Source organism: Anguilla anguilla, chromosome 3, assembly GCF_013347855.1.
Source record: "Anguilla anguilla isolate fAngAng1 chromosome 3, fAngAng1.pri, whole genome shotgun sequence".
In the NCBI taxonomy this organism is placed as follows: Eukaryota; Metazoa; Chordata; class Actinopteri; order Anguilliformes; family Anguillidae; genus Anguilla; species Anguilla anguilla.
In genome coordinates, this window is record NC_049203.1 from 39,275,468 (window position 1) to 39,302,966 (window position 27,499).

The 27,499-nt window shown below is 42.5% G+C and overlaps 3 protein-coding genes and 1 non-coding gene across 5 annotated transcripts; all 4 read left to right on the plus strand.

Annotated features, from left to right (window-relative positions):
- Window positions 1–649: 649 nt before the first annotated feature.
- On the plus strand, window positions 650–14,014 carry atg9a (ATG9 autophagy related 9 homolog A (S. cerevisiae)). Of its 2 annotated transcripts, none has more exons than XM_035410202.1 (16): window positions 650–830; window positions 1,236–1,296; window positions 2,345–2,528; window positions 3,326–3,369; window positions 3,690–3,754; window positions 3,966–4,115; window positions 4,208–4,349; window positions 5,058–5,806; window positions 6,729–6,882; window positions 7,511–7,690; window positions 8,341–8,580; window positions 8,848–9,122; window positions 9,638–9,755; window positions 9,868–10,072; window positions 10,461–10,606; window positions 11,133–14,014. In XM_035410202.1, the coding sequence occupies exons 3-16, from the start codon at window positions 2,426–2,428 to the stop codon at window positions 11,139–11,141; spliced, it is 2,580 nt and encodes an 859-aa protein (XP_035266093.1). In that variant the 5' UTR covers window positions 650–830; window positions 1,236–1,296; window positions 2,345–2,425; the 3' UTR covers window positions 11,142–14,014. The 2 variants fall into 2 exon arrangements, with proteins under 2 accessions (XP_035266093.1, XP_035266091.1); XM_035410200.1 differs by having other exon boundaries at window positions 2,380–2,528.
- A 1,981-nt stretch (window positions 14,015–15,995) lies between these two features.
- Window positions 15,996–18,455, plus strand: LOC118223198 (stabilizer of axonemal microtubules 1-like). The gene is made up of 3 exons (XM_035409441.1): window positions 15,996–16,221; window positions 16,728–16,834; window positions 17,806–18,455. Exons 1-3 carry the CDS (start codon window positions 16,184–16,186, stop codon window positions 18,453–18,455), a joined length of 795 nt encoding a protein of 264 aa, XP_035265332.1. The 5' UTR covers window positions 15,996–16,183.
- A 3,727-nt stretch (window positions 18,456–22,182) lies between these two features.
- Window positions 22,183–22,255, plus strand: trnak-uuu. Its single transcript has one exon. It is a non-coding gene; the product is annotated as a tRNA-Lys (tRNA).
- A 613-nt stretch (window positions 22,256–22,868) lies between these two features.
- LOC118223966 (high choriolytic enzyme 1-like) lies at window positions 22,869–26,578 on the plus strand. The gene is made up of 9 exons (XM_035411091.1): window positions 22,869–22,963; window positions 23,073–23,124; window positions 23,223–23,288; window positions 23,516–23,668; window positions 24,892–25,009; window positions 25,115–25,293; window positions 25,397–25,478; window positions 26,084–26,208; window positions 26,455–26,578. Coding segments are annotated over exons 1-9 (843 nt in total). The 5' UTR covers window positions 22,869–22,897; the 3' UTR covers window positions 26,457–26,578.
- The last annotated feature ends 921 nt before the right edge of the window (window positions 26,579–27,499 follow it).

The window sequence follows — 27,499 nt, forward strand, 5'->3', positions numbered from 1 at the left end:
AATTAGGCACTTCCGGTAATGTGATTTCAAAATAAAAGTACCTTGAATGGGTGTTTCGTGTAATGTGTATTCAGAAAAATGCTTACTAAATATTAAGTATTAAATCATTAATAAACAAGATATGTTTCATTTACATGTCACCAATTGAATATGTTTATTATATTAAGTCTAATTAACAAGGTTAATCATGACAGTGAAATAGTTTGCTTGATGTAACCTTATAAAAATGAAAGACTAATACCAGATCTTGTAGTGGGCAGTATGAGAACTTGGCCGCTTTCAATACAGAAAAGCAAATAATCAACTAAATGACACAGCTATGCTCAATATCATAGTATTTTATTTATTTAACATTTTTTAGATTCTTTGTACAAAACTCTTTAGAAAATATTTTGCATTCATAAGATCAGTTTTAAAGACAGTCTAGTATGATACGCTAACACTGTTACAGCAAAAATAAAGTAGGCATTGAGAAGGTTGCTGAAAACGAGAATTCATAGCACCTATGAAAACGGAGGTTATTAAGAGAGCAAAGGCACTGGCAACGATTTGCTAAGACTGCCTGAAGTTGGTCGTTTTGAGGTGACAGCCCAGACAATAACCAAAGCCACATTTTCCTCTGATTGGTTGTTTCTGTGCCTACGTCAAAGCTGTCGGTTGTGGTTGGCTTCAGTTTATGTTCATCACAACAGTAACTGACAGTAGATCCCAATGTATTTTGCAAAACGAAACCAAATCTTACTAATTGAGAAAAAGAAGACGGAATAAAATAAGCTGCTGGGCTAGCCAGGTTATACATCTTGAACAATCAGGTTCTTAATAGCGTCAAGGTAAGGATTAAAGGACCATCGTAACACGAAACGACTAATATTATACTAGCGTTGTTCCTGTTTGGTAGAATTACAGGACCCGAGGGTGTAACGCTTGTTTTTGTTTACGCTTGTTTTTGTTTTATGTGAAACAAAATAAATATATGACATTAGCTAAATGGCTTTACAATGTGTTGCAATTCTAGCTTGGCATATAGCTTGCTAGAATACAAAATGACCGGTCGTTTAGCAATGTAAAACACAGTAATTCTGGGGTATTTGGTAGTTCATCATAAAAACAAAGAAATGGTATTGTGTACGTATCGCTAACATTCATTAGCAATCGTATCGATGTGCTTTCAGTATGTGTTGAGAACGTTTCTATTTGAACAATTATTTATTGCCGCATTTCTGTTTTAACCACAGACGCAGTGAATGTCAGCTCAGCAGCAGCTGAGATCAGAGGTGGTTCTAATTTGGAATGGAGGTATACTAAGGGCGTCTAAACTATATCCATTGAACTGGAGCTTAGATTTATCAAGTGTTTAATGTCGGTAGTTATTAAATGAACAATTTAGGTGTCCGCATGGTAGCCTACAGGCTGAGTAGGAAAAAATAACCGAATGGCCTAACTCTCATTACTTTGCGACGTGTTTGTTTCTTGTTATATAACATAACTGAACTCAAGGCTACGTTGTTATTCTGTAACGTTTCAAAGATCCACAAATCGATAGCTTTTGTTACCTACCGTGTAGGCTACTAAGGCTACACATCTGTGTCGATGCTTATTTGGTTTTCCTTTCGCTTAACGCGGGTTTGGTATTGCGAAAGATCACAACTACAAAGTCTGACACGCGGCCCTCATTCCCGAATACCCTCTAAAAGTGCATATTGACTCAAAAAATGTCTTCTCTCCTCATTCGTGTACATTTCTAAAGGAATACATGAAGGCCAATTCTATTTCGCAATGAAGTTGTACAACCACGGAGCGTACTGTCATGTGTCTTAGCTGCTTTGCACGGGTACTAAAAGACATGCGCACAGAAAGAAGCATGTCACCTCTGACAGCGGAACAACGACAGTGTTGTCCGTAATATCCGTGAGCGTATAATTTTGATTATACCATGATTTATTTGCATGATGCGACCGGGTAATTATATGTTTGGTGAAAAGTTATTGATAGGTATAAGCAACCCTCTGAATGAAAACTTCCCATTCTCTGAGTCAGACTTTTTTCTACAGCAATTATATTACAATCTGTTTTTAGGGTACTGTACTTATTTTAGTTTTTACACTTTGAATATTTGTTATATTTTTATATTGCTGGCACGTGGATGATTCGAGTTTCTAGCCACAGACTTTATTAACAATTCATTATACACGATTATACATTTTTATAATTGTGTCTGTTGGAACTTGCATATGTTTCTTCAAACTTCACTTTCCATTTAACTGCTTAGGCCTATGTTCAGCCTCCTCAATGCTGTCTTTCATAGTCTTTTGTCTCTTACCTGCTGCCCCACTGCGATGCCCAGAAACCTCACTGTCAACACCCGTCTTCTACATGCAGCCGGTATAGGTAATCCTGTGATGGGGATGCCGGTGTAGACCACGCCATGGCCCATTTTGACACTGAGTACCAACGCCTGGAGGCGTCCTACAATGACTCTCCACCGGGAGAGGAGAATCTGCTGGTCCATGTTCCAGAGGGATCGAAATGTAACCATTTTTTTAGTGGTCCTTCTCCATTCTGTGAATTACAGTATTAGTGTGTCTGCTTATTTTTAGAGCCCCAGTTGAGGGCTTTCACAGTGTGGTAGGATTAGTATCCTCTACAAATACATATTAAGTTATTCTGATACATAGTCTGATAGTCTGGAAATGGCTGTCTGGGACAAGTACCTGTACCCTGCTTCACATCATATTCACAACATATAGTCTATAAACCAGTGCTATCTTTTTATTCAAAACCCAGTTTTATCACATTTTGCTTGCATTTAAACATGCTTAGTAAGGAACAAGATAAAGATTTATAGGCATACTTTTTCTTATTTAGAAACAGGAAATGAATCATGATCAATGAGTCTGATGTGAAGTATGTCATTTCTAAACACAAGAGCTGGAAATGTGTCTGTTCTATATCGATATTCACTCCAAGTTATCTTCTGATTGGCAGCCCACGTAAAGGACACACAGCTTATTGGTTAAATATACATTGTAATGTTGCTTATGCAAGCAGCATGGTCTTCAAAAGACCGGTACCAAGCCATCCTGTAATGGGCAGTAGAAAAACTGCATTCAGGATGACAGTTTATTTCTAATCTCAGCTAAATTAAATATGATCAATATAGCATTTGTTTGCTTTAGTTCTTTATATATAAGTATTAAAAATCATGGTCTTTATATATGCCTTAACATTAAAACATAAAGAATTGTAGGACATCCTAGGTACAGTACATGCTTCACTACACCCTGTAGAGTATTACTGTAATGTTTTCTGTTTTTTCCCAATCCAGCTCAATGGCACCATATAGAGAACCTGGACCTCTTCTTCCAGAGAATATCCTTATTGTAGCTCCTTGCATATATAATAAACAATCACGGTCCTTTACTGCAGCAGAGTTACTTTATCATATTATTTTCTGTAAAGGTCAGTTAGTACACAAGAGTAACTGTATGACATACAGTAAGTTATCGCAGTCCAAACAAATCTGTAGCAATAGAGAAAGCATAATTGCATGTATGTAAACATATGTTAAAACAGAAAGTGTTTGTTGCATAGTAGCAAATTTATCTGTATTTCTCTGTTTTAGTCAGCTGTTTTACTAGGTGTGGGTTTAAAAAAAAAAAAAAAAAAAGCATTTCCTTAACATATATAACGTTTATAATTTGCACCAGAAGAATGGCTTCACATGTATGCTGCTTGGAGAGATATTTGAACTTGTGTGAGTATTCTGGAATTTACACATCAACATCCGGGTTTGCAAAGTGAAGTGTACCCTCAAGGTTAGACGAACCACCCAAACCATGAAATGGATACAACAACTGTGTTCTGTCTACATAAGAAAGAAGAGCAGCCGTTTGTTGCTTCTGGTGATTCTCTGGTAAATTAGAGAATTGCACATTCTCAGATAATTGTTTTATGTTCTTCTGCAGGCAATTGGTGTTTGTTGTTGCCTTCACTGTATTTCTGGCAAACTGCGTGGACTATGATATCCTCTTTGCGAACAAAATGGTGAACCATACGGACTCTTCCAAAGTGACTCTTCCAGATGCATTTCTGCCCGTAGACGTGTGTAGTGCCAGGTGAGATTTACACACGGTCTTATCGTATAATTTTCTCTGAATCGCTCGGTTTTTCAGTCTCACAGTGGTCCTGTTGGTGCTGTGTTTTTCAGGATCCGTGATAATGTTTTTGTCATTTTCATCATGGTGATCTCCGGAGTCTTCTGGCTTCATAGGCTTATCAAATTCATCTATAACATTTGCTGCTACTGGGAGATCCGCTCGTTCTACACCAGTGCACTGAAGATGTCTATGGTGAGAAACACCACTTTTTGTATCGTATCTTTCCCAAGGGCTGGGCAGAGGAAGCTGTCTTTGCACCATCCAATAAAAAGATAATAACGTGTCAGAGATTCACAAGGTGCAGAAAATTTCACAGTTTTTTTTAGATTTATTTCACTGCTAAAAAAGATGCCAAACAGATGCTTCATTTCTTTTTTTCTGCAGACTTGCGTCTTTACCATTATCAGAAAAAAACGAAAAGCAGTGACATGTTACACTTGTGGTTACATTTATCAGCTTATTTTCACTTATATGACACTAAGAAAATTAAATGCACTCATCGTCACATGACACAATTAGTTTTCAGTGAGAATGTATCAAACTGTGTGGTTCTAATTAACTTGAAGGGACTCTTTTTATAGAATAACACCTACTTGTGTTCATTCAAATTCCAGAATAAATTGTCTTAAAAAAGTCTAGTCTATTGAAGAGCAGATTTTTCCAGTGGCTTTTTCGAGAGCTCTGATTTAATAATTTTAGGGTAAGAAAAACACCTCCAAATGTAATTCTAAACTATATAACAGTGAAGGACTGAAAATACCAATTCCGCCAAAACCTTCTGTTCATCTGTTCAGGGTTTATGTGCAGTCAGCTGAGAACAGCGGAATATTGCAGAACAGAACAGGATTGTGTATTGCACAATTTGTTACAACCCCCCCCCCCCCCTTCTCTGTTCCCCAGGCGGATTTGCCGTATTTTACCTGGCAGGAGGTTCAGGCGCGCATCGTGGAGATCCAGAAGGAGCACCAGATCTGCATCCACAAGAAGGAGCTGACGGAGCTGGACATCTACCACCGCATCCTGCGCTTCAAGAACTACATGGTGGCCATGGTCAACAAGTCCCTGCTGCCCGTGCGTTTCCGCCTGCCCGCGCTGGGCGACGTCGTCTTCTACACGCGCGGGCTCAAGTACAACTTCGAGCTCATCTTCTTCTGGGGCCCCGGCTCCCTGTTCGAGAACGAGTGGAGCCTGAAGCCGGAGTACAAGCGCGGCGGGAACCGGCTGGAGCTGGCCGACAAGCTGAGCTCGCGCATCCTGTGGATCGGCGTGGCCAACCTGGTGCTCTGCCCCGTCATCCTCATCTGGCAGATCCTGTACGCCTTCTTCAGCTACACTGAGGTGATCAAGCGGGAGCCGGGCAGCCTGGGCGCGCGGTGCTGGTCGCTGTACGGCCGCTGCTACCTGCGCCACTTCAACGAGCTGGACCACGAGCTCATGTCGCGCCTCAGCAAGGGCTACAAGGCCTCCTCCAAGTACATGAACTGCTTCATGTCGCCGCTGTGCACGGTGGTGGCCAAGAACGTGGCCTTCTTCGCCGGCTCCATCCTGGCCGTGCTCATCGCCCTCACCATCTACGACGAGGACGTGCTGGCCGTGGAGCACGTGCTCACCAGCATCACCCTGCTGGGCGTCTGCATCACCATCTGCAGGTGAGGGACAGCGGAGCATTGGAAGGGTACTGGGACTGGGTATAGGGGTTGGATACTGGGACTGGGTATAGGGGTGGGATACTGGGACTGGGTATAGGGGTGGGATACTGGGACTGGGTATAAGGGTGGGATACTGGGACTGGGTATAGGGGTGGGATACTAGGACTGGGTATAGGGGTGGGGTACTGGGACTGGGTATAAGGGTGGGATACTGGGACTGGATAAGAGGGGTGGGATACTGGGACTGGGTATAGGGGTGGGATGCTGGGACTGGGTATAGGGGTGGGATGCTGGGACTGGGTATAGGGGTGGGGTACTGGGACTGGGTATAGGGGTGGGATACTAGGACTGGGTATAGGGGTGGGATACTGGGACTGGGTATAGGGGTGGGATACTGGGACTGGGTATAGGGGTGTGACACTGGGACTGGGTATAGGGTAAGGGTACAGTGGTTGAGTACATGGACATGGTACAAGGGGTTGAGTAAATGGGCAGGGTACAGGGGTTCAGTAAATGGGCAGGGTACAGGGGGTTAGTAAATGGGAAGGGTACAGGGGTTGAGTAAATGGGCAGGGTACAGGGGTTGAGTAAATGGGTGGGGTACAGGGATAAAGTATAGGAACAGTGGTGATTTAGAGGACCTGAGCTCAGCTTGTTAGGCCAGCTATAGGATGGTCCATCAGTAGGATGGAGTAACATGCAGATGTGTTGACTTATGGAACAAATGTGAGAAGATGCAACATTTCTATCCTCGTTAAGGAAACACAAATATTAAATAAATATCTTCTGTAGCCTTCATATGACTGATCTTTCCGTTTTGGCTTGAGGCCAGTTTGTTTTCTTTGGACGTGTTGAACTGGCATAAATATGGTATGTGTGCAGCAGTCAGACATTACACTGTACCTGATCGTTTCCGCTTCAGGTCCTTCATCCCAGACAAACACCTGGTGTTCTGCCCAGAGCAGCTGCTGAAGGGGATCCTGGCGCACATACACTACATGCCTGACCACTGGCAGGGGAGCGCCCACCGCTACGAGACCCGCGATGAGTTCTCCCAGCTCTTTCAGTACAAAGCCGTGAGTGCGGGGACTATCCCCCACTTCATTTTCTGTAACCTGCTCCACCTGCGCATAGGGATATATGGCCTAAAATTTGTATGACGACATATTTAGAATTTTGGAGACTGACGATATATATCACAGTATATATTTTTTCTCCTAATTTCCACAGACCATGCTTTAAATGGAATACAATACAGACTCAGGGCTAACAGTTCCCTGGAATTAACTATAAGGTTATTATTAATTAATAAGACTGGGTGTTTGTCACGGAAGTTGCTGGTGTAACGGTTCAGTGACTTTCCCCAATTTGTTGCCATTTTCACGATTTCCTCCATTTAGCAGCAGTTTTGGATGGTAACTGTCAACCCTAACATAGCCTACCTTGTAGAGGCATCCACATTTTAACAATTGCCATACGCTGGGAGAAAAGTGCGACAATGTATACAGATTCTGGAATGCTCTGGAATCAGGATTCCTGTCCTTGTCAGTTGTTGCAATCAGATGTTTGACAGTCCCTGTCAACAACGTATTGTCCATTTTCATTCCTTATGAGTTATTTTCGCTATTCTTTGTTTTTGAAGCGCTTATGATGTCGGGAGTGTGTTCACTGCGTTCTCATTTGCCCTGCCCACTTCCTGTGCAGGTGTTCATCCTGGAGGAGCTGCTCAGTCCGGTGATCACGCCCTTCATCCTCATCTTCTGCCTCCGCCGCAAGTCGCTGGAGATCATCGACTTCTTCCGCAACTTCACCGTGGAGGTGGTTGGGGTGGGAGACACCTGCTCCTTCGCCCAGATGGACGTCCGTCAGCACGGACACCCTGCGGTGAGCGCCAGGGGGGATGAGGGGGCGGGGCATTGGGTTCAGACACAGCAGTGACCATATAGTGTCTCTCCATCAAGACCGAGGTTTACTCTCGCTCTGAGTAAGTAATAAAACCATTCACAACACAAAAACTTCAGTATAAAGTAACTCCATCGGGCATGGGTGGCCAACCCTGGTCCAGGAGAGCCGCAGGGTCTGCTGGTTTTTGTTTTCACCTTAAATATAACAACCACTTAGACCAAAGAATCCAGTTGAGTTGAGAACTGTGTAATTAACTTCTTTAATTGATCAATTAAGTGCTGATTAAAAACAAAAACCACCAGACCCTGCGGCTCTCTAGGACCTGGGCTGGCCATCCCTGTAGTAGGGCACTGGGTCAATAATTGCTGCCAGTGAAGTCAGTATGTATCTTGGCACAGAGTCACTGATCAATCAGTATCATTGAGCAGCAATTAAATCTATCAATAAGGGTATGAGTTCACCAAAACCATGCCAGGAAAGTGCACTCCACAACATAAACAGTAACTTGATCATTTCATAAATATATGGGTTAGCATAATTAGAATGTACATGTCTGCTGTGTTCTTGTGTGTGTGTGTGTGTGTGTGTGTGTGTTTGGAGTGGTCAACCTTTTATCTGCGCATTGGCAGTGGATGTCAGCGGGGAAGACGGAGGCCTCCATCTACCAGCAGGCGGAGGACGGGAAGACGGAGCTGTCCCTCATGCACTTCGCCATCACCAACCCCCAGTGGCAGCCGCCGCGCGAGAGCACGCACTTCTTCAGCCAGCTGAAGGAGAAGGTGCAGCGCGAGGCCATCGGGGGGCAGCAGGGAGCCCTGGCCGATAATCACATCTTCACCTCCATCCAGTCCATCCAGTCAGAGTCTGAGGTGAGACGGTCTATGCCACTTCCTCCCAGTTTGTGCTCTAGGGTCAACTGAATTCACAGTATTTACAATCCTGATACTCATTTAGTCCTTCACAATAACACCCAGTTTGTAGTGAGTTTGTGCTAAATGCTTCCAGTTTACTTCACATTGAGAAAGAGTGGATTACTTGGATCCCAGGCGTTCAAGGAGTTATGAGGAGCCCTGTTGTTGTGAGGAATCAGGTAGTCTTGTACTGTCTGTTGAACTTCTCCTTCCTTGTGTGTTTAGCCTCACAGCCTGATTGCTAACCTCCTGGTGGGACCTCCATCCCTGGCATCCCTGCATTTGGGGAGGGACGGCTCAGTGGCCAACCACGCGTCAGGCGTGGGCGTGGGTGGCGGCTCAGTGGCCAATCACGCGTCAGGCATGGGCGGGAGCGACGCGGCTTCGGCCCTGCGCTCCCTCTCTCCTCTCAGCACCAGCCAGCACCTCCGCGGGAGCTTCACCTCCAGCCGCCCGTCCCGCAGTGACACCACCGGGGGCAGAGCCATGGCAGGGTCAGGGTAAGGGTCCCCAGCCTTAATCTAATCTAATCTAATCTAATTAGATCAGATTAGATTAGATTAGATTAGGCTTTATTGTACAGTGCTGTGGAAATTTGTTTTTGGCCTCATACGGAGGACATACAGTCAAAGCGCCAGTCTGAATAACAATATATAATACAGGATGCTTCGTCCGTAAAATACATTACTGCTCTGCAGCAAGCCGCATTTCGAAATTTAATGATGACTAAGATAGCAGATAGGAGACAGGAGGGAAGGTTGGGTTAAAGTAAAAGGCATCAAGGATCTGAAGATGAGCTGAGATCGGAAGACGCGCTGCAGTTTGGCAGTTTGCAGCTATTGTTTAGTGATTATGGAACTTATGCACATGTTTCATGCTCTCATTTTCAGTTATGAGTCCAAGTTGAAGACAAGTTTTGATTGAATCCAGACCCCCCCCCCCCCCCCCCCCCCCCCCCCATGGCCTTATTTTAGTTAACCTTTTCTCTCTCCCTCTCTCTCTCTCTCTGCTGCAGCACTGATGCCCGCACGGCCAGCTCCGGCAGCAGCGCGTGGGAGGGTCAGCTGACCAGCTTGGTCCTGTCGGAGTACGCCTCCACGGAAATGAGCATCCACGCCCTCTACATGCACGAGGTACGGCCCCAGCGCCGCCGCCCGCCGCCGTCTTGTCTCCGGCGCGGAGTGCTGTGACTGAGCTGAGTGACGTGACGCTTCTCTCCGTGCCCGTCCGCCCCCACTCTCCCAGCTCCACAAGCAGCAGTCGCGGGGCGAGCTGTCCCGCCACACCTGGCACAGGGAGGACAGCGACGAGAGCAGCGAGAGCGCCCCGGACGACGGCGACGCCCCCCGCGGCCTCCCGCGCTCCAACACCTTCCCCCGCGCCGCCGCCGCCCACCAGGAGGAGGCGCCGCTGCAGAGCAGCACCCAGCGCCGCTATGGGGGAACCATAGGTACAAGCTTCAGGGAGTCACAGAGCAAAGGAGAGAGTCTAGGGGGAATTCAGGGAAAGATACTAGCTTATTCTAGATTTTACTTTATATTCTAATGGTTTATAATTTAAACAGTGGTGGACTGAGAGACCACTGTAGCTAACAGACCTAGAACTTCCCTGTGATGTGCAGTCCATTGTGTTCCTCCTTGAACAGTGGTGCATGTGCTCGGCTGTGTCCTCCCATGGCTTAATCAAATTCAAATTCTAAGTGCTTTATTGGCATGACAAAATTTGTATTTGTATTGGCAAAGCATGGCAAGGAACATGTGAAACATCAAATAACAAACAAATAATAATAACTCAATAATGTGGCTTAACCACTGTGTGGTAATTTTGTGTCTCCCCAGACTCGCTCGGAGGGGGGCCTAGGACTGCCCCGAGACAGTCCCGCCTCCCCATGGGTGGCTGGGCTGAGGAGGCCCAGGCAGGGAGGCACCATGACCCTGTCCCAGAGGAGGGCTCTGAGGATGAGCTCCCACCACACATCCACAAGGTACAGTCTACATACAGCACACCCACAAGGTACAGCCTACATACAGCACATCCACAAGGTACAGTCTACATACAGCACATCCACAAGGTTCAGCCTATATACAGCACATCCATAAGGTACAGTCTACATACAGCACACCCACAAGGTACAGCCTACATACAGCACATCCACAAGGTACAGCCTATATACAGCACATCCACAAGGTACAGCCTACATAGAGCACATCCACAAGGTACAGTCTACATACAGCACATCCACAAGGTACAGTCTATATACAGCACACCCACAAGGTACAGCCTACAGATAGCACACCTATAAGATACAGTCTACATACAGCACATACTCATGATTATGTCCTCTATTAGGGAACATTCATCATCTAATGTATAGATAATTTTAAGTACTGCTTAAATGCAGATTCAATTAAAGATGATCTACTCTGTCTTACTATGCACTTCATAGTTTTTCAATTTTCCATGGAAAAAAAATTCTCTAAAATATACACATTTTTTCTTTCTCTTTACAGGTGACATAACTGACAAACAGGACTTTTTCCATTTAATATTTAAGTAAAAAGGGATTCGCTGCTACCTTCCTCAGACAAACATCCCCCCTTTCAAAACGTAGACCCATTTAAAACAATGATTGTACTATACCCAGGAAATCTTAACGTTGCTTTTTGGCATTCTTTCTCCCATCTCATAAGACACTGGAAAAAATCCTTATTTTTCATCACAACAGAGAAGCAGGCTGAACATGTTCTGTACAGACGAATGGACGCTGCTCTCTGTGACTCCAGACATGCAGCCTGACTTCAGTGCCAAACAAGACAAAGTCAATGTCAATACAGTGCTCTTCTTTCTAAGTCTTTTCCCCCCAAACTACAGTGACATATAGTGGAAACTGAAGGACAAAGGAAACCAATAACATCCTGCTCAAACCTTAACTGCTGTGTCTCGTCTGCTTACATTGGGCTATATCTTGTGACCAAACCGCTAAAACCCATCGAATAATGCATCCAGTTTAGGTCAGTGCATCTGTTTATGGTTTGTACTGAGGAGCTTAACCAAGGAATAATTAACTAGGACCAGATTCATATTAATTGCACTCTGAACTTAATCCTTAAATTTGAGTAACAAATTATACGAAACTCTGGCTTTTTTATTTTTGGGTAATGAGATGAATTAGGTAGTTGCAGAACTACGTGAACAAGACTAGGCAAGCCAGGTTCGGCTGGGCCCTGGATACAGCCTGTGGGGAACATGGTCTGTCAGAAACAGGAACCTTTGACCCATGAATTTTTGTCCCTCAGGATCCGGCAAAAATTATGTACAAGAATAGACAGAATGTAAAACCTTGACTAAATATGTTACACAAATTTAAGGACAGAGAGGCACTAAGGTTAGAGTGAGTGAGCCAGTGTGTGTTTCCTACCAGATTGTGACTAGGAACATCGGAGGAAGGTGTAAATTATACAACACATTTTGTCCCAGTCATTCAGACTCCGTCCAAGTGAATGTGCTCTGTTCCCATTGTAATAATACATACTGCATTCTATCTCAAAATTCACAAATATTTCTTGTCAACAAGGTAGCAGGGAGAAAAAAGAATGTGCAAATAAAAAAATATACGTTTAACAGCCCTGTCAATTTAAGAATGCAAAACAATAGTTCTTATTTTATTATCGGCTTGTTAGCATGGAGGGTTGAAGATATTATTGCTATTGTTAGCAGGCTGGTACTGTGGCTGCCTGACAGCAAGCTTTTTTATAGTAAGGGAATTGAACACTGATAATGAGAAGCAATCACAGTAGCACTTTATCACACCTGAAATTCTTCAGATAGTTTGTTTTCTTATTTGCAATAAAATCATTTTAATATTGAACCCTTCTGGTGATATGACAGCTCAGACCCATTTTGGTAAAGAAATACTCCAAGTGTACTCATGACACAATATTTATGTTTATGAAATTAAGACTGTACCCCTCTCCTCAGCATGTATCTTATTTGGCAAAGAGCACTGATTTTAACATTTATGAATGTGCCATATTAAGCCAGGAAGCATTATAAAATGGCCCTTGGCATCCTGCAAAGGTTTTATGGTGAAGGGCACACTAGTCTGGATTGTGAGCCAGTAAGACACTGTAAAATACCCCAGCAAAATGCTAGTAAAGATAACCTTCTGCACTTAATGTGCATGTTCCTGGCTGTTTGCACCTGTTTAAAATAATGCACTTTACTTTACATTTTTAATATCCAAAGGATATCTATTATGAATGATCTTTGGTTGTTAAATTCTAAACTTTTTGTGTAGTTTGGTTATGATGTTTTAATAACTTTTGTACCAAGGGGTGCGCCATATTCGAGGTTTTGTAGTTAAAATTGGTTATGGAGTATCATGGTCTTGTATGTTCAGTAGGATAAAAGCACAGAAGAGTGTTTTGGATTGCTTCAGAATGTAAAGGCTTAACATCCATTTTCAGCACTGTAAAAAGAATACGCAATATTTCAAGGCAACTTGGTTCAGTTAATTTAGTATTTTTAAGCTTAACTTTTTAAGTCATTATGGCAACTAGAATTCATTAGTCATTTTGTTCAAAACTTTTGTTAAGTTTTTCTAACTATTAAATGTATGTTTTCTGAACTAATGAATGTTAGTTGGCATAGTCTTAACTCAAAATTTTAAAATCTAAGCTGAATACTAACAAAACTTATTGAAGCAATTGCTGTCTTGAAATATTGAGCATTCAGAACATTTTTTTACAGTGAGATTACACAAACCGTATCCTTTTATGGTGCAGTTTGCTTTGAGGAAAATGTAAAGTTAATTCTTTTCTTTTTCATTGCAATGTGCACTCTCTACTGACAGGTCATGGGAAAGTATGCGTTGTGTACATAGATGAAAACATGCCTCACAGAGATTGGTGTGCTTTACTTCATTTACTGCAAAAACCTTACCAAATGTTATCACAGGGAAGAGTTTGTCCTGGTCCAACTCTTGTTAGCTGAAGATAGAAGAGTGTATGGGGATCATGTGAGGCGTGGTAGTCACTCATTCCAGATATGTTAAACCACTCTTCGTGGAGCTCTTTGAAACATAATGTTCAGATCTGTACAGATGAATTCCCTATGTACAGCCCAGTTTTCTCACAGACAACTCAACCTCTCTGTGTGTTGTGTAGAATGATGCCCAAATACATGCATGCCCTTTCTCCTTTAGCCCACAGTGGTAGTACATGCTCAAATACCACATACCTTGTCATACCCAAGCATAATCTTCATGGTTTGCGTGAGTCTCAGTAGAACTGTGCATACTTTGTTCTGTTGTTTTTGTTTTATAGACTGAAGTTATGTATGATATATTTTGTACAGTTGTAAAGCCATTAATAAAATGTATTTAATAAGTTAATGTTTTGTTTATTTTTTTCTTATCTTGTACTCAAAAAAACATCATGTCTTAGCGGTATGCTTTCATATTGTGTTTTTCCAAACAATGTTTTTTCCTTATAGACAATATCTTCCATTCTTTTGAGAACACATACTTTTTATGAATACACCTTTGGAAACATTTTTTCTGACATTTCAACCCAAACATGATCCTACAACTATACATCTTTGAAAGTATGCCCTCAATCAATCAGTCAATTACATTTTGTTACAGATTTCATAAAACAAAATGCTTTCCATGCTTCACTTTTTTTCTGGACAAATCTTGAAGTGTAGACAAAGTAGGGTGGATTATCCATCTCGTGCTAGTGCCAGCTTCACAGTATGCTCTGCACTCATTGGCTACTTTATTAGGTACGCCTGCTCTTTAACACAGATAGTCTGCTCCTCCAAACAGTGAATCAACTCAGTATATAAGCATGCAGACATGGTGAAGAAGTGTAGTTTTTTATTTGACCAAAAATTTGAATGTGATCTAAGAAACTTTGGCAATATCATGATTGTTGATGCCAGACATGGTGATTCCAGTATCTCAGAAATGGCTGCCATCCTGGGATTTTCACACACTACAGTCACTAGAGTTTACAGAGAATAGTATATAAACAATAAACAATGGCAATAAACAAAAAACACACAGTGAGCAGCAGTTCTGTGGGTGAAAACATCTGGTTAATGAGAGGTCAGAGGAGAATGGGTAGCCTTCTGCAAACTAACAGAAAGGCCACAAATGCACAAACAACAGCTTTTTTACTACAGTGGTATGCAGAAGGGCATCTCTGAATGCGCAACATGTCAAACCTTGAAGCGGATGGGCTACAGCAGGAGAAGTCACCTGGTCTGACGAACCTCAATTTGGTAAGGTCAGAATTTGGTGTAAACGACACAAATCCATGATCTATCCATCCATCTATCCAATCTTGTGTCAAAGGTGCAAGCTTGTGGCGCTGGTGTAATGGAATGGGGACCATTTTCGTAGCACACATTGTAATAGCAGCTGAGCATCATTTGAATGTCATATCTTACCTAATCCTTGTTCCCTACCATGCCTTTATGGCCACAGTCTACCCTTTTTCAAATGGATATTTCCAGCAGGATAATGCACCATGTCATAGAGCATCATCACAAGCTGGTTCCACAAACATGGGCGTGATTTCAGTTTACACCAATGGCTCATTTGGGATGAGGTGGAACGGGAAGTTTGCAGCATGAATGTGTGGCTGAACAATCTGCCGGAACTGCATGATGCTATCTAGTCAGCATGGACCAGAATCCTTAAAGAATGTATCCAGCTCCCTGTGGAATCCATGCCACATAGATTGTAGGCTGTTCTGGGGGCAAAAGGGGTCCTACTCAGTACAAGATAGGTATACCTAATAAAGTAAGTGCATGTTTAAACCAAAGTTTCTTTGTCTTTTTCTGGATATTTAGTATGGTAATTACAGTGTGTGTGTATGTGTGTGTGTGTGTGTGTATATATATATATATATATATATATATATATATATATATTTAAATATTTGTGTAACATTTCCCATCAGCATATCTACATCATCTTAACATCTATAATTAACACATTAAAATTCTTCATCACAACCTCGAAAGCATGGGTTATGCGCCAAAATCATGCAAAAATAATAGCACAAATTAAAGGAAGTACTGTATAATTAAATTGTTATTTTTGTGGATTTAATTGATTTTCTCTGAATTTCTAGAACAGGTTTAGAAATGGGATTTTACTGAAAAAAAGTCTCCCAACAGGACTGATCAAAGAAATGTATAGCTCGTGTGAAACGACTTATAAAAGACTCGCTTGATAATCAAGTTTAGCACCGAAGTCTGCAGTCAGTTCAATAGGCCTACTCAGAATCACTTGTGCGCTGACATTGCGACGGGGGATAGAATTTTGACAGCAACACTATGTCGTCGTCACAGTGAGCATTCCATTGTAGACCTGTGTTAGTCACGCATTTCCATTGCATCACAAAAGTAAAAGCAAAACTTTAAATAAACCTACGCATGACACGAAAAGGGACATTTAATTAAACGTATTGTTTTGGTAAGACAAATCTTTAATATCGGCTGGAGGTTTCGGCGGTTTTTGCTGACACTGACCGTTATAAACAGCAAAGCTATGGCTATCCGGAGCTTTAGCGTTGCGGGTTCACTCAGGTGAGTTCTCTTGTCAAATGGTTTTAGTATATTTACATCATAGCCTACTTTATTGGGGCTAGAAGGGAGTATTGATGCTGCAAGGCTCCGTTTTTGAATAAACAAATAAACAGACTGATGGTAAGTCGACCACAGGTTATTGAGTGAAATTTTACCACGTTGTTCTAGTTGAATGACCCCCTATCAAAGTAGGTTGTTAGGGGGTCATTCAAAATAGTGGAATTGGTGGTAGCCCATGAGTGTCCTCCGCTGGCCACCCGATGTCTGTTGTTAAAGATACGTTTAATGGCAGTAGGCAGGTAATGGGTATTTTATGCGAGAAGTGGTTGGCCCCTGAGGTATTAAACGTTGAGAAGTCTTGATATTCAGAAGTCTTTGTTTTTGTATCATAGGTGTTTATGGTTATATTTTACCCTGACACTTGCTTATACACAATAAAAACACAAAGGGACATACAGCTGTAAGGAGAACTGAAGTAGCCTAATGCAGAGTGCCCTATATTGTAGGCCTGGCTATGCTCTGCAGAATACAATACAAAGGCCTTATAAGACCACCGAGAGCAAGACAAGTAGGCACAGGCCACCTGGAGAAAGGTTTACTACTTCTTACAGAGGTAAGTGTCTCACTCTTTCCAACATAAGTAAAATTGTGCAGCAGTGTAGTACTCCATAATGATTAGGGAACTGGGCTTGTAGTTTAACCCAGAAGATGCATCTTCAGTTCCCAGTTGAGGCACTACTTTTGAGCCTTTCAGCAAGGTACTTAATTTGAACTGCTTCGGTATATATCCAGCTGCACAATGGAAACTATTTTAAAAGTGTGAGCTGCTCTAGATTAGTATCTGCTAAATGCCTAAAATATAGCGTTCCTAAGAAGACAAGACAAGACACGGCACAAGTCAGACCATTTAAGGTTTAAAGCAGGTTTCTTGGCCTCCAGTCCTGAAAGGCTGCAGTGCACACAGGTCTTTGAGATCGCCTTCAATCATCAGCTAAGATACCGTTAGGCTTCAAAACAAGGTTGCTGGAAGTAAATGCTTACTTCAAGCATTGAAACATACAGAAAACCAGCAGACACTGCAGACTCTCCAGGAACGGAATTTAAGACCTCTGGTTTACAGTACGTCAGGGTTTTTCCATTTATGAGAGAAGTATGGCTTCTTAGTCACTAAAGGCCAGATCAAGTCATGAGCAAGACCTTCTGATGCCTAATGTTATTGTGTCAGAGATCAACCTGACAAATCTTGAGTCCAGAGTGACTCATGAAATCGTTATGGAAACAGGTTATTTATGTTGTTTACAGTTGCTTTGATGTGGACTGTGTAGTTAGGCAATAACAGTCGCAAGATTTTTATTAATGAGACGCTACCACTCTCATCTCATTTGCTGTCAAAGTTTTGACAGGAATATGAACTAAGCTTTATTTCTCTCCGAGATCAGGGGGTAGTTAGAAAACTAGGGCAACAGCGCCATTATAAAAGATTTGTCTGTAACAGTAAGGGGGGGAGGGGTTGTATGTTGTGATTCTATCCTGTGTTCCAAGGGGGTGGGGCCTAAATACTAGTCTCTCTCCTGCTCCCTGCAGCGGATTACCGCAACTGGGCGACTCCAAAACCGGAATCCTTAAAACCACCTGACAACCTGACGCGGAGCGACGCCAAGTTCCAGGCCATCACTTCCTACCAGGCCGACTACGGCTACAAGACCTCCGCGGATCCCCCGGCACCCGAGGGCCTGCCCTTACAGAGTGCCGTCCCCTACGCCCTGCAGTACATGTCAAAGCCAGCCCAGCCGTCCAAATCGCAGGGGGCTATCTATGCCCCCAACGCCAGTGCCCAATTTGGTGGGGACGTGGGCTCCGCCCCCAGGAGGCAGAGGGGGGAGGAGCCCAGCTCAGTCCTGCCCACAAAAGCCGCGAGGGAGGCGGCCGGCGTCGGTGCCCGCCACATTTTCGCCCACTCCACCGAGTACAAGGACAACTACAGGGCGTGGCCCACGTCACCTGTCTACCAGTGTGCGTACCCTTCCTACGACCCCCCCAAGGGGACCATGCAGTTCGTCACCTCCTATGCTTGGGACTACCGGCCCTGGGGGGATCAGACACGCCCCAACATCCTTCAGCGGGAGCAGTTCCTCAGGCCGCAGGGCTCCTTCCAGCACACGACCACCTACCTGGCGGACTACACATCCAAGGTGGCCACGCCCAGCCGCACCAGGCTGGCACAGAGGCGATAAGTCCGCCCACCGAACAAGGACGTGCAAGGCTGTCTGCCAGCCACGGACCACATGTGGGGTTCCTCTTTCTTTCTTTTTTTGAAGTTTTATGTCTGTTTATTTATCCGTTATTGCATCTCAAACTCATATCAACATTTCAAATATCTGAACTCATATATTTTAATAATGAACAAATAAAAATACTTTCATTACCCTTTTTAAAAGATTTTTTAAAACATGTTTATGTAACACTATGGCGCTTAAGAGTATGCAGTGCTAATTCAGTAAATGCATTTTTATTTTCAGAGCACTCTTGAGCAACCTGTATTTCTTATGCCAGATAATTAGTGGCATTTTTAAAATTCTGATCTTCGATGAGTATGTATTATGGCCAGAGCTTTCTTAAAAACTATCCACCACCATGATTTTTAAACTTTCCTTTGAATAGGCCAAATTTTTCCTTGTATTTTATTTATTTTTTTTTTTTGGGATCTTGATTAATAGAAGTGAACATTTTGCTTTTTAACAGAGCCCAGCTGTTGGCTGTTAACCGATTCCCTCAGTCTTCTGTCCCGTGTGGTTGTCCTTATTAACACCCATACAAGATGAGCTCCATTGAGATGCAGCCAATGCTGTGACTTGTTTCTCATTAAAATGACATCATAAGGACTTACCAGACAGTTTTATCCAGTAGCTCTCATACAGAGTTTGTCTCAGTAAAACAAAAGTAGGCATTCAATACACTTCACTCATCATTTCACTGAACACAGTCCATGTAAACAAATATTTACTACCACTACTCAGAAAAAATTGTTATATGTATGTCAATAATACACAGACCATGACTAAAAAAACAGACAATTAGCCCCTTCAACAATTACAAATCCAGTCCATTCACACATAAAGCCAGTAGATGGCGCTGTCTTTCTATTTGTTTTTCACAAACGGATATGGAATTTTGCACTTTACCATTTCTGAAATGAAAACATATTTACTCCTGCTGTACGTCTCTAAGATCAGCTCCTTACAGTCTACAGTCCTATTGCACGGCTATCTCACCTGATGAAATACACATTTTCCAGCTGGTTTTGTGAATGTTGAAACTGAAACGGTGGTGAGAAGGTATGCAGGACTTAAGGGGGGTGCAGGGGGTCGGTGAGGATGGGGTGTCACCAATTGATGATACTGGGAAAAGCTGAGTGCTGTAAAGTTGTTGGTTTCAGTAAGAAAAGGAGTGCTAATCTTATGAGAAGGAAATGTAGGTGACATTCCAGACATGATTTGGTCACCAAAAATACTGATACAAGTAGATCTGTGGTAGAGCAACACATCTCACAATATAGAAAATAAATACTCTCTGTCTAGTTATCTGTCTACTCTTTCTAAAAGTAACAACCTTACACCTGTTTTCAAAAAAGAAATCAACACAAACCAATACAATCCAGTTAGGTTTATGAACTGCCTATAATCCAGCAATGGCTGGATTCCCCAACAGGTCACCCCATAGTGGCAGGTATTGGAAGCATGTAGATTACATAGCCTACTATTTTGCCCCCATTGGTTAAGACTCTTCCATCTTATTTGAAAGTTATATCTGATGTTTTACAAAAATAAAATGAATTAGGCAATTGGCCAAATTGCCTATCAACACAGGCGTAGATTTTGGGGGGGACGCAGGGGATACGTCCCCCTCAATATTTAGAACACGTGTATTTGCCCCCCCCCCCCCCCCCCCCCCAATGAAAACATGAAAGAAGCAGAGGACTTTTAAATTGATGCAGAAAAGACACAAATTTGTGCATAAAAATTCACCAGAATGCAGGAAATGAAGTGTTTGACATTCAAAATTTCCTCAGGGAGGACCCCCAGATAATGTGTCGCTTAATGTGTCCCCACCAATGTTCAAACGAAACCTACGCCACTGCCTATCAATGACGATTGGCGTATCCAGTCTGTATGAATATTCCCCAATGTCCTTAGCCTATCAGCACTGAGAAAGTTTTTGAGATATGAGAGGATTTCTACACACAAGAGACTAACCTAGAGATAGTCCAAGTTAAGAGATTAACCAAGTTACAATTACGTTTTACCAATTTAGGCTTGACTAAATATTTATTTTTTAATCCAGTTATTTTATGCAACTACAAGGCAGAGCAATGGGATCAGCTATGTCCCTTGATTATGTCAGTTTCTTCATGATGAAATTAGAAAAAAAAAACAGTAAATATAAATCTCACTTTTATTGAAGAAAATCATAATATCCAACCTTCACAGGAAGATTAACAGTTTGGAAGAAGAGGGGGATATATTGCTATCGGGAATAATATTGGTTCCATACCCTTGGTACAATGTCCTGGCATTAATAAATGAAGAATTCAGACTTTTAAATAATATTTTTATAGCATTTTAATAATATGCATAGAGGCTTGGGAAGAAAATAGATTTAATTTCAGTTTTTCATAACAGTACAATCTGAATCTAATCAACAATCTCTTGAATTTTCCACATTTTCATCTGATACACTTAAAAGATTAAAGTAGACATAAATTATGCAGTATTTGTACCTTACATTGATCTACACTCAGTGTATTATTATGTTGTGACTTCAATTAAAAGGCAAGACTGTTCTTGTGCAATGGAATTATTGAATTAATAATTGAAATATGGCCATTTGACATCATGTTTCTTCCGGAGGAATGCCTTTGACAGTACCTCTTTCATCTTCTTTTCTTTCTCTCTTTTTTGAGAAGAACATGGTAGGTTCTGCTGAGGTTATGACCGTTCTTTTTTTTTTCAACTTCAGCAAGGATGCTTGACTAATCTTTCCTTCCTTTTTGAAAAAGAGATTAGTGGGGGTGAGCAGGCATTTCAGTCACTCCTCATGACACTGCAGTCCTTGAGAATAGAGCTATGTATCTTACTGGGATTGTACTGAAATTACCTCTGACCTGGGGGTATTTCACAAAACAGGATTACTGAGCTAGCTGGATAACTGTGCTGAGCAAAATCCGGAAGAGCTCTTTTTACTTCAATCCATGTTCCAGACTTGGGAGGGTTCCGGGTTTTACTCAGTGCAGTTATCCGGCTAACTCAGTAATCCCGCTTTGTGAAACAGGGCCCTGGTTCTATGGTGAACTCCATCCTGGATTTGTAAATTACATATAAACTAGTGGAATGGATTTGATTTGTTGGAGGATTATAAGTGCATATAATTTGCTCACTTTGCAAGAGTTCCCATACTGACATTGACCTTTGTGGCTTGTCTCCTTTTAGTGAGGGAAAAAAGTGGACAAAATGTCAACATCTATTTGCCAAACTGAACACTGCATGGAGTTTCTCATCCCTCCCCCATACAAAGGGGAAGGGAAGGAAAGGTATTGGGCTGTTAAGCAAAATTTAAGAATTTAAAAATTTAAAAATTTAAGTTAGCCATACCTTTAAGGCAAAATGTGTGTTCATAGTGTCGTAGAGGCATCAAATGTCCTGTTAAAGCGTGCCCTGGTCCTCCCTGTTTATTGAAACCTTTTATAATTTTCCTAATTTCCTAATAAGACCACATTTTAACAATCATGTTCCCTTAACAGTCTGTGGTTACTGACAAGCGACAGCTGAGATAATGCAAACACAGCTGTGTGCCTGAGACCGTTCTCCCCACCTCCCTCTCCTTTGAAATCAGTCAAACTGGTCTTAAACTGGTCCATGTAAATTGATGACACCCATTACTAGGTGTCAGTCACAGCACAGCAGGGCCTGGATAGCTCAGTCGGTAGAGCATCAGACTTTTAATCTGAGGGTCCAGGGTTCAAGTCCCTGTTCAGGCGATGATTTTGTCCGCTAATGAACACAAATGCCTTAAAGAGAGAAGGGTAAATGGCAACAAATAAAATACGTGTGAGCAACTGCAGCTCTGGCTAGACATTCGTCAAAACTTTGAAGAATAAATTACAGGTTATCTGATTCCTTACAAGGCTGTCCATGGATCTTGTCCGAAAATATTCATTGCAATTTATAAGTAAATGTGTTTTGATACCAGCAAGCCTGCATTGCTGCCCATTAATTTATAGAGGTGTTGTCTCCACGTCACAGATAACAGAAGTGAGACACACTCACAGGAAGCTTAAACCCAGGTAATTACGGTCGACAAACAGCATGATGGAAGGGTTAAGCAGCCCTAGGCTGCAATCTCCTCGACACCAGCACTGCAACTCCGCCCGATCAGAAGGTGCGTGGCGTAAGGCGCGGATGCTGCCCATTGCGTCACTCCACATGAAACCCATACTGAGAGGTAATCTCGGAGCGGATTGGGGCGCACACCTGATACTGATTTGGCGTTGCCGGTTTGACCGCTGACGACCGTTTACACAGGTATCTGCTGGGAGGAGAGGGGTATAAAAGGCGCGAGCTGCAGGCGTCGGGACAGAAGAGCAACCAGCAGCGGTACCAGCAGCACTGCAGCTCCCACGATGGACCCCGCCCTCATCTTCACCGTCTTGGTTGTCGCGGCTCACACCGGGGCCCTGCCCGTCCAGGTAAGCGCAATAGACGCATATAAAAATTTCATATTAAAAGTTTTAAACATCTCAGCTAGATTATGTGATATGTGACAACTGCACATATCCATTATTTGTTTCTCTACAGAACTCGTCTGGTATAAACGATCATGTTGAACGGTTTAAAAGAGCTTATTTGGGTTAGTGTTATCTCTACTTGCGCCATAACATTCTATGCCATAATATATTATCAACGCTAATGGCAGCAAGGAATCTAATTTTTTCTTCTCTTTTTAAGGCGAGAACGCTTTTCAAAATGAGATGACAGCAATGGACAAAATCATGGAGGCCAATGAATTGCAGAGTAAGGATATCACTGTGATGCGCAATACAGTTTATTACATGAAAAAGTGCACATTAGACACTTTCAGGAATGATTCAGATACACAACCTTACCACCAATATACATTTTATAGCGTGAAGCTTCACACTAAAATTCATTCAATACATTTACAAAACAGACTGATAATAAAGCAGACTGTTTCCGACATGCTGACAAAGTTTACTCATCTTTGGCTCTGGTTTACTCAGCCAGCCCAGTCATGGAGGGCACCAACGTGAGGGAGGGCGACATTGCCGTCACCAGCAGGAGGGGTGTTAAGACCTGCTTTGCTCGGAGCTGCCTGTGGGCCAAGTCTGTGGATGGATACGTGTACGTTCCCTACTACATCTCTACAGAATACGGTAAGTGTTCAGCTGTGTTAATGATTTCATTCATTTGTGATTTTCTCTGTAGGATTTTTTATTTTTATGTTCACATGTATAGCTTTATGCCAATTTGTACGGTTTGCATGGAAAGGTGCTTTTGGAAAATAATATGAATATGTCTAACAACTGTGCCCAGAGATATTATTACATGTGTGCAGTGTGACAGGGCTGTTAGTAATAATGGTCAGGAACTTCCAAATACTGCGATCATATAAATAGAGCCAGTCTGTGATTCTCTGGAGCTGAAAACCCAAGCACTAGAATAGTGTGTGTTCTCTGGGGGAATATGTGCTACTGCCACTCTCAGAGCCTCATACCCCTGAGACCTGGCAGAATTGATTTTAAGTATTCACATTTTTTTCATATTAATATTTTCATATAAGAGTCTTGGACGACAAAAACATGGAGTGAAAATATTTCATTTTTATTGAATTACTCTTGTGAAGCTTTCAGAATAGCAGAATATCTGGTTCTTGAGATAAATACCAGAGACTCATGTCCCCTATAAGGGACAAAAATTAATTTCTGGGTTTTAGGAGGCTACGGGAGCAAAGATCTTGAAACCTCTGTATTCACCTTGGGTGAGTCAGGTACCCTGTACCCTGTGCTTACAGGGACATGGAGCATTCCCTGCATGCATGAGTGGGTGAACTTACGTACACAGGAATGTCCCCAAAGAAAATAATACATTAACATATATCCCACCAAACGTTTTAATACCTCTAAAGCAGCTCTAGTTTTTGTAAAAACAAATGAACTCCCTGGGTTTAAATAGCAAGGGGCCAAACATTTACACAACTCTGAGCAAACTTAAACAGTACCCCCACTGTTCACCAAGAGGTGTTTTCAAGGGACCGGCTGCACACAAACAAACAGTTTATAGACACTCAGTTGTTTAACAGCTAAACCACGTTTAGTTTTTATGGCAGGCTATTTTAAGGTATGGGGGGCATGGGTCCCTTCCAGGAGGGGTTATCGACAGAACAGTCTTCGGTTCCTTTTGAATCTGGGCGCTCCAGACTCAGCCATCTGCCAGACGATAGGGTCACAGAACTCCCCGCAGGTCGTGGAACCCCAGCCAGGGATCAACGGGAGATCTGGCTATGGAACCAAACAGCCAACTCCTCACAACCCTACATTTGCTCTCCAGACGCGTCAATGGTAGGCCTTGATTATGAGGTATCAAATGCTCTTTGCAGATGACATGGACAGGGTCGCTATTCAAGGCGGGATGGAAGGCATTGAGAACGGCACCTGCATACGCTTCGTGCCGCGGACTCACCAGAGGGACTTCATCGACATTCAGCCCAAGTCCGGGTGAGCGACCGCAACCGTCCGTGGAAACCTTTCCTCTGTGAACGTCTCATCCAAAACTTCAGTAGGCCCGTTTTCGCTGACGGCGCTGTGTGCTTTGCGGCGCAGGTGTTGGTCCTACCTAGGGGTGCAGGGCGGGACACAGATCCTCTCCTTGGAGGCTCCCAACTGCATGTCAGCGGGGGTCACCGCCCACGAGCTCATGCACGCCCTGGGCTTCCTGCACGAGCAGTCCCGAGCCGACCGCGACAAATACGTCACCATCCTGTGGGCCAACATCTGGAAAGGTCAGGTCCAGTCGGTCACCCTACCCTCCAGCTTGTACAGTTTTTACTGCCATCGCTCATGAACTTTGACCTTGTGTGTCGTGTGATTTGTAACTTCCAACAGATCGAGTCAGGAATTTCGGGAAGTACAAAACAAACAACTTGGATATGCCCTATGATTACAGCTCCATCATGCACTTTGGAAAGTATGTGCTACATTTGATCTGCTACATTTGACGGTTGGCTTTTAAACACTGATTGTTATGCCAAGATATAACAAATAACTTAATTACTGTGCCTTACTCACTCACTGCACACTGCACACACAACTCACTGCAAAGAAAATTGCTTTTATTTTCCCAAATGTGATGCAAGTAGCATGGAAAACTAAAGCACAAACATTAAGAGCTTACAAATGACTTTAAAGACTACTTTCAGTACTGAAATTTCAGTTAGTTGAAGTCAATACTTCACAGAGTGGTCTGGGTGATCCCAAGATCTTAAGGTGCGAAAAGCCTACATTTGCATAGTAACTGCCCACGTGGGTTGTATATTGATTCTCAAAGGCTGTTCATGAGGCCGGTATGTAAATGTGTTGGTTTGAATACTTACACAGGAGACTTAAAGTGACCACTCCACACTCACAACACCTATGTCCATGTTTTAAAATAAAGATGGAAAGAAGCATAGAGCTTCCCACTGGCATAGATCCAGAAATCCTCTAGAAAGAACATTTTTCAAAGAGACAAACACAATGTCTATGTGTACATACATATATATATCTGATCATCAATTTTGTATGCAAATGCAGGTTTGCTTACTCTGAAGATGGTGAGCCTACCATCATTCCAAAGAAGAACCCCAATGCCAGGATGGGTCAGATATTTGGACCCAGTGCTATGGACAAACTGAAAATCAACAAACTCTACAAGTGTTGTAAGTGCATGTTTAAGGAAAACCTTGTGTACTTCAACAACTCATGTTCAACCACACGCAGTTGCACAGAATAAGGTTGTAGTGCACAGCTCTAGCAGGCTAGTTCTGGGTGTGGCACAACCAGACTTTTCTCTTCCCGGGCCACACTTTTGGAGAGATTGAGGTAATAGTGGCTGTTGTTTTACTCTAGTTTTTGCAGTCGTGCATTAAGCCCTGATGAAACACTGTTTTTCTGTTGTCTCTTAGGAGTGTGAGATGAACTGCCCCAGCCATGCCAAAGGACACTCGGGTCCACAGATTGCAGCGTCTCACTTCAACACAAAATATGGAATCATTACTTCAGTACAAAATATTTAATAATTACTTCAGTACAATATGAAATCATTACTTCAGTCAATAAAAATATTCCAGCATTGAACTCGACTGGCCTTGTCCACTTATTTCAGCATCACAACAAATCAGTCACGCCCAACACAAAGTTTGCTCTTTTAGCAATGGACACAAACGTTAGCTCTTTTTTGTGGTTCAATTAAATGACCACTAAGGTTGCCGAACTGGAAAGGAAAAAAAAAATTGAATTGCATTTAATCCCAAATCGGTTCTGGAAAACTTTGAACAAACTATAAACATGACTTATTATATTACTTTTTTTTAATAGTGTCTTTTTCCTTCTCAGTTCAACAGCACAAGCTCTTCACCTCCACAGGCCAGTGCAGTAATGTTAATATAGGAATCAGCGCCAGTTCCCTTTAACAGGGTGCCTGAAACCATTCCACACAAACCTAAAATTAACTGTAATGTTTTGAAGGAAAGGGTAGAAATATACACATGTACAAGCTCATGACTTCCTGGGCCATAAATAAAAATATACACTAAAACTGGAATAATATATATTTTAACAAAACCTCAGGAGCTAGACCCATTCAAACTGAAAATGCATCCAAGACTACAGAAGTACACCACGTCATTGTCCAGACTTTATTTTTTTCTATGTAGGCAATGCCCCTCAAACCTCTCCAATGTAATATTAAATTGATGTTTATAGAAGAGAACATATCCAAACCATCAACAAGTATTAGGTTAAAAAGAAAAACAATACCTTGGTTTCAGGTCACCTCACCACCTCTAATCAAAGCTTGTTACCATCCCCTCAGCGTGCAGATAGTTTATCACAAAGTATAGGGTGTAGTCAGGGATTGAGGTCACTGTCACATACACAGTTTCTGCTGAAGGCTGGTGTCATTATCAGCATGATGTCAGAAATGTTTATAGTGACGAAGGAAGGAGACGG

Coding starts and splice junctions, on each gene's coding strand:
- atg9a (XM_035410202.1), top strand. CDS start 2,426: ATGGCCCATTTTGACACTGAGTACCAACGCCTGGAGGCGTCCTACAAT. Junction 5,807..6,728: donor GTCTGCATCACCATCTGCAG/GTGAGGGACAGC, acceptor TTTCCGCTTCAG/GTCCTTCATCCCAGACAAAC. Junction 8,581..8,847: donor CCATCCAGTCAGAGTCTGAG/GTGAGACGGTCT, acceptor TTGTGTGTTTAG/CCTCACAGCCTGATTGCTAA.
- LOC118223198 (XM_035409441.1), top strand. CDS start 16,184: ATGGCTATCCGGAGCTTTAGCGTTGCGGGTTCACTCAG. Junction 16,222..16,727: donor AGCGTTGCGGGTTCACTCAG/GTGAGTTCTCTT, acceptor CCTATATTGTAG/GCCTGGCTATGCTCTGCAGA. Junction 16,835..17,805: donor GTTTACTACTTCTTACAGAG/GTAAGTGTCTCA, acceptor TGCTCCCTGCAG/CGGATTACCGCAACTGGGCG.
- LOC118223966 (XM_035411091.1), top strand. CDS start 22,898: ATGGACCCCGCCCTCATCTTCACCGTCTTGGTTGTCGCGGCTCACACC. Junction 23,289..23,515: donor GGAGGCCAATGAATTGCAGA/GTAAGGATATCA, acceptor TGGTTTACTCAG/CCAGCCCAGTCATGGAGGGC. Junction 25,010..25,114: donor GACATTCAGCCCAAGTCCGG/GTGAGCGACCGC, acceptor TTTGCGGCGCAG/GTGTTGGTCCTACCTAGGGG.